Below are 6,344 nucleotides of genomic sequence, written 5' to 3'. Positions count from 1 at the left end.
TTAAATTTTAGTATATCAATTAGATTATAAGTTGGATGAACTATTTGAAATATTATATCTAATTTTAACAATTAATTTTTAATAGTATAAGATTTTATAATATAAATTAAATTTTATTCCCTATAGTTTATTTTGTGATAATTTTACTAAAAATAATAAAAAAATATTTATTTTATATTAATAATTAATTAAATATAAGTGTCCCAGTCTAATTTTTTTTCAAATGTCTTTTTTGAGCCCGGAGAGTTCTGCACCCTGCAACCCTGAACCGTTTTCGTTTGCTGTGCCTTCGTAGATTACTCGGTCCCTGCTCGGTTGGCCCGACTGAAATGATGCTACCAGCGGCGGGATCGGTGGCGGTGGCGGTGCCGCCGCCGCTACGCAAGATCCCGTAGGCATATCCACGGAGGCTCCTCCGAAGCAGGTGGCTACAGCGATGGAAAGGCTGTCGCGCGCTGCCCGCCTCATTGCGGACATCAGAATCGGCGCGGACCGCCTCCTCGAAGCGCTATTCCTCACAGCGGAGTCTCCTCACCAATCCAATAAGACCATCCACTTTATCCTCAAAGAAGAGTCTGCAATGCGTAAGCACTTCCAGGATCTTCGCTCCCTAGGTAATTTCTTCTCTCTTTGCCTGACCATCTCTCTCTTCAAGTAGTTTTGATTACGTTTGTTTCGACATTATTTTGTGATAAGTGATGGAAAGTGAAGGATAAACATAGAGTGAGATTGTAAGCATGTTCCAGTGGTTGTTGATTTATGCTCATGTTGGTTGGGTTTGTCAAGGGTTTTGCTTTTAGGTCTTTAATCGGTTCTATGCCTTTGATTGAACTCGTGCTCTTATGGAGCTTTCCTGTCGAGGTTATGGAGTTATGTTTTCGCTGGTATATGCAACTCATTACATATCTTGCATCATGTATAACAGAGAGGCAACAAGTTATTCATTTCCTGAAACTTTTGGCCTGGAGTTTTACTTCATCTTGCTTCGCAACAAAGTAGACATCCTTTAATGTTGTCCCTGTGTACATATTGGTATCTTTAGTGTCAATGTATAATTTTTTTTCCTGGTTAACCCCAGCAAAGTTAGAAATTGCTTGTCCGGAATTGTGAGACCAGTTCTTGGCAGCAAAGTTATGATGAATGAGGAGTTGCAGATAGTCAGTGGCCCTAGAATTTCATGGTTTTTAAATCTCACCTGCTATGTGAAGATAGCATGGGGCTATTTATGACAGAAAAGGAAAATAAAAAGATGCATTTGTACTTCTACTCTTGTAATATACTAAATATTGTTACTTTATTGTTCAAATTTAAATTATAATTTGTCTGAATTTTTTCCCATTTATTGCTCCGATGTGATGAGGATGGTTCACTATTGGATGAGGCTAGAGAATCAATCTTGCTTTATCATGCTGACTTGTTAAGAATTTGTTTTAGCTCGTTAGCTAAGGCTATTCTATATTATTTGTTGTCCTTGTTAAATCTTAGATGTTTTCTATGTATATTCAATAAAATTTTTTGCTTTCTGTACACCTTAGATGCTCAGTGCAACTAAAAAATGGGAAAAAATCTTCAGATGAGATAGATTTCTGAAGAGCTAGTGATTGCACTCATTGTGGGGATTAATCATTGCTGTTGCTACCTAATTTCACTTTTGAGGGTTCTTTTCTTGTGTCTAGCAATAGCACAATAAACTAGATTATTCCTTAAATCCCTTTGACTAACCAAGAGAGCAGGGGGGTCATCTGGAATCATCTATATGGTGGTCTACATTTGGCTCTCCACCTCGCAATGCTAGTTTTTGATTTTCCTACTTCCTCCATTGGATAGCACTCCAAGTTTCTATTTTCCTTTTGTATTTTAAATTTGATGGATAAAATAAAAGTGCCTGAAAAGTATTAAGTGATATGAAAATATCATCAAGAATTAAAGAGAAATTTTATAAAATTGCAGTTTGGCTAGCTATGTTATATTGATCTAAGTGCTGGGTGGTAAAAGTGTGATTGCTTGCTAAGTTCGATGTGGCCGAAGTGGGAATGCTAAGATAGAACATGTGACAAAATGGAAATGATAAACTATGAAATGATTATAATGTAGGGATGATTGAAATACGGTATCTTTAAAGTAGTTACAACAACACAACAACAACGAGCCTTTATCCCACTACGTGGTGTTCTCTTTAAAGTAGTTAGTTGAAATATAAGTTGATGGTGTGGATATGTACAATAAAAGATGAAATGGTAGATGAAATTAGTGTCAAATGATTATGAGTAAAAATAGGTTGATCTAAGGTATCATGGATAAAATCCATTCAAGAAGATTCATAAAGATAGATTTAACACCTCATGCAACGCTTAATGAGGACAAATGAAATCAAGGATTTATATAGCTAACACAAATATTTAGGATAAGGCTAATGCGATGATATGAAGATATGTCATGGGGAGAATTTGAGGAGACTACGATAACAAGAGTTCGTTCAATTTCCACACTATCATGACCCTTGGACATTTTTTTCTAAAGTCCCACTTTTAAGAAACGCAGGTAGTTTTTGACAACAATGAAAATCAATATGAATAATAAAATCAGCATACCAAAATTAGAGGCTTACTATTGTGCAGCATGCCATGAAGATTTTTTTGGTAAACCTCTCTAGGAGTGAATTTTGTTGGATATAGATTGAAAAAATAATCATTTTCGGAAACAATTATATCATGGTACTAGTGGATAGAAAATAGTGACCCTCGCACTATATACATTTTCTAAGATTGTAGGATACTTTCTACTTTTGAGTTAGAAATCTGTCTAAACAAATATAGATGCTTTCAAAACTTGTCAATAATAACACGTTAGTGAAAAATATGCATGCATATAACAATAAAGAATTTTAGATGGCCGTACATTATTATGACGTGATTTATACAGTGTCAACCTTACCTTAAAAGGATCAAAGTTTTAAGCTCAGTATGCCATGATTCAAAAAGCTGGTTTGTGAAGAGTTGAGAAGTAAATTCTTTTTCTTAAAAATTTCGTTGTTTCCTTGTCATCTTAAGCTAGCCCACACATGCCCATGCCCACATTTAAAAAAGAATGAGTGGAATTAGTTGTGGAGAGATTGTTGTCATGTTAAAAGAAACCAACATATCTGTTATTGTGGTGCTAGTGATTTTTCTATTTTATAAAACTTTTTTATTTTTATTGCTAGGAAAACAATTGGAAGACTCTGGAGTTTTGAATGGATCTGTTAAATTACGAGGTAACTCATGGGGTTTACATATGCCCCTTGTTTGTCCGGATGGTGCTGTTGTAGCGTATGCATGGAAACGTCAACTTGCTGGCCAAGCTGGTGCATCTGCAGTTGATAGAACCAGGTATCTTGATAGTTCTTTTATGGAAAGTAACTTAAATTTTATGTATGTGAATTGACAAGCTTTATACTATTTTATAAATATGAACTCAGTTCCAATTTCTAATGTGCTTTTTTATCAAAGTTAACTTATTTCAGTTATTATTCAATGAAATTCTATGTATATTCACTCCCAAACTTATAGAAAAGTAATTATGGAATTTGTAAGAAGTTTTGCGTCCTCGACGCCTTTAGTTGCATTGGCACTTTTGTATGCCGTTGTCATGAAATAATAAATGCAACACTAAACTGTATGTATGCACCTATATCAGCTATGTTTAGGTCGATCCAACATTCAACTCACCTAATGGACTTTAGAAGTGATTAGCTTGGTAAGTCACACTTCATTCTGAAGAATTCTCCTATTCGTCCAGGGTACTCGCCTGTTTAATGTTGGTTCCCTTCAGGCTTTCTTGAGGTTCCTGCCAGGAGTACTCATAAAGCACTCACCCACAGTTCTTGTCTAGCAAACATCTTACATCCTGACTTACTACACAAACTACATTGAGACAAATCTTGTGCTTTTCTTTTATGTACTGTTGACCATGGCCAATGCCTATATTAGTGTAATAATCAGTATAAATAAATTTTTTTTAAAATTTTTTTGTATCTGATATGTCGGTTCTAGCATAGCTGTCAGTGGTTTCTATTTAGGAGGCGAACATCTCATTTGAGTTGATTCAAACAAGAGTGAGAGAGAACGAGAAAGAGACCAGAGTGAAGGAGGAGCAGCAGGAGGCCTCGTAGCATGGGTTTGCTTGCGTCCATCTAAGGCAAGGAAGACTTTGCGAGCTTGGGCGGAGGCACCGAGCGGCTTCGTGTTTAGGAGACACATGCTCCTCCTATATAAAGGAGGAGGTGAGGGAGCCGCGACTTCGAGCCGGAAAGGAGCACACGTGACTTTTTCATGCGGGAAGGGATGATTGAGCAAACCAAGCATGCACAAAGGGTTTCATTGCATGTAGGAGAAAGTGTCGAGGGCTTCTTGTGCGAAAGGAGCGGCTGAAGTTGAGTGGCTGCTGCGTGCTGGGGAAACCGAGGGCTTAGTGTAGGAGAGAGGCTGAGCCAAGCGTATAAAGCAAACGGTAATGTTTAATTTGATTTTGTTAGTTTATGTTAATTCTTATGAATTAATAACAGGGATTAAGTTGACAAGCAATCAATTAAAGACAATGAGAGAATATAATCGATCAGTCAAATAACTTTTATTAGGTGAGTTTAAGCTTTATTTATCTAATTTAATAAATATGTATATTTCAATTTAAAGATTGTAGCTTTAAAGTTAAATTTTAAATGAAGAATTGGTAGATTTGAAGTACTGTAAAATCAAAGGAAGATTTCAAGCAGAACAAAGATAAAAAATAAGATTATGATGAGTAATTATGTTTTTAAATTGTAGTAATTTTTCTCACGTATGAATGCATATTCTTGCTTTTAAATTTTTTCTCATTTATGATTTATACAATAATATTTAAACTATAGCTAAGTTTTCATATTGTTTTATATGAAGCATGCATGTTGACTATTTTGCATAAATAGTAATACAATAGTTTTTTTAGATGTCATATTATTACATGACCTGTAGACTCCAGTAGAAGTGCATATATTAGATTATTACATGATCTTTAGATTCTAGTAAAAGTTCATTTATTCATTGATAGATAAATATAAGATGTCTAATAAGAAAATAATGCATGTTTTAAAGAATGAAATGACAATCTTGTTTACATGAATGCTTGTATGTGCATGCTAAGATAAGTTTACTCTCTTATGATGCTTGTAAGAGATGCTAATGTTCCCGCGCATGTAAATGTTTTTCTATCATCTCAGAAAATTGTGAAATTTAGAACACTAACCGTTGTGCCGATGGAAGAGTATTGGTCAAGGGTGAGTAGATACCTACCACCCCAGACAATTATGAAATTTCAATCACAACAACTGGGCTGACGGGAGAGTGTCAGTCAGAAGCGAGTAGACACTTTTTCACCTCAGACAATTCTGTAATTTAGATCACGAACAGCTATACCGATGTTTTAATATCAGTCACGTGTTTTAGGTTATATTTGATAGTAATCCTAAGACATATGTAAAAGTTAATAGTTTGGAGTCTATTAAGCATTTGTTTAGGGTAGCTATAGTTTTTTGATGAAGCAACAATGCAACGACTACATAACAGTTGCAGAAGAAGCTGTTGCAGGGAAATTGCTGTGTGTGAAACTGTGTTTGCTTGTTCGTTCAACTATGTAACAACTGTGCTACAACTGTTTTTGAAAAAAAAAAACTGATTGCTCTTCTATACATATTGTATATGTAAGTTAACATTTTCAGAATCTTGTTCGTTCAACTATGTAACAACTGTACTACAACTGTTTTTGAAAAAAAAAAAACCGATTGCTCTTCCATACATATTGTATATGTAAGTTAACATTTTCAGAATTAACACAGTCATAACAACGCATGAAATTCAAAAAGTTTGAAAAACTCACGAGTTCAATATATTACATAAAAAATTATACATCACAAAACACTTAGCAAAAAAAAATTAAAATTATAATATCAATTAGTTATTTTCTTGCAATATTAGTTTTGAAATCAAAACGGTAAATTATATTGGAAAACTTGCTTTCTAAAGCTATTTTATTTCTTGAACTAATATTTCCTACCAAACCAGAGTTTATTAAACAAAAATAGATTTTTATTAATGTTGCAACGACGTATTTACAATAACAAAAAAAGTATCAAGAACAATAATAATACATAGATAAAGTTAAAAATGAAAGCGAGATCTCAGAGTCAGTAAAAATAAATGTATAATCTGTCATTATAAGAAGGCCGGGGCTAGAAATAAGAGGATCTTTGTTGTCTCTATACAATTAATACTGAACTTGTATGTCGGAAACATTGACAAAACAAATGTCATCCAGAAGAACTCCCATGGTCA

General features: G+C 34.4%; 1 protein-coding gene across 1 annotated transcript in view; it reads left to right on the top strand.

Moving 5' to 3' along the window:
- Positions 1–384: 384 nt before the first annotated feature.
- The window catches only part of LOC110021978 (mediator of RNA polymerase II transcription subunit 27), a 55,028-nt gene continuing 49,068 nt past the window's right edge, over positions 385–6,344 (top strand). The window contains exons 1-2 of the mRNA XM_020720723.1: positions 385–614; positions 3,203–3,368. Of these exons, the coding sequence (XP_020576382.1) occupies positions 437–614; positions 3,203–3,368 (344 nt within the window). The 5' untranslated portion in view covers positions 385–436. The remainder of the gene's footprint in view (positions 615–3,202; positions 3,369–6,344) is intronic.

The sequence above is a fragment of the Phalaenopsis equestris genome, unplaced genomic scaffold, assembly GCF_001263595.1.
Source record: "Phalaenopsis equestris unplaced genomic scaffold, ASM126359v1 Scaffold000155, whole genome shotgun sequence".
NCBI lineage: Eukaryota > Viridiplantae > Streptophyta > Magnoliopsida > Asparagales > Orchidaceae > Phalaenopsis > Phalaenopsis equestris.
Note: the sequence above shows the minus strand (reverse complement) of the source record. Positions and strands in the feature narration are given on the sequence as shown.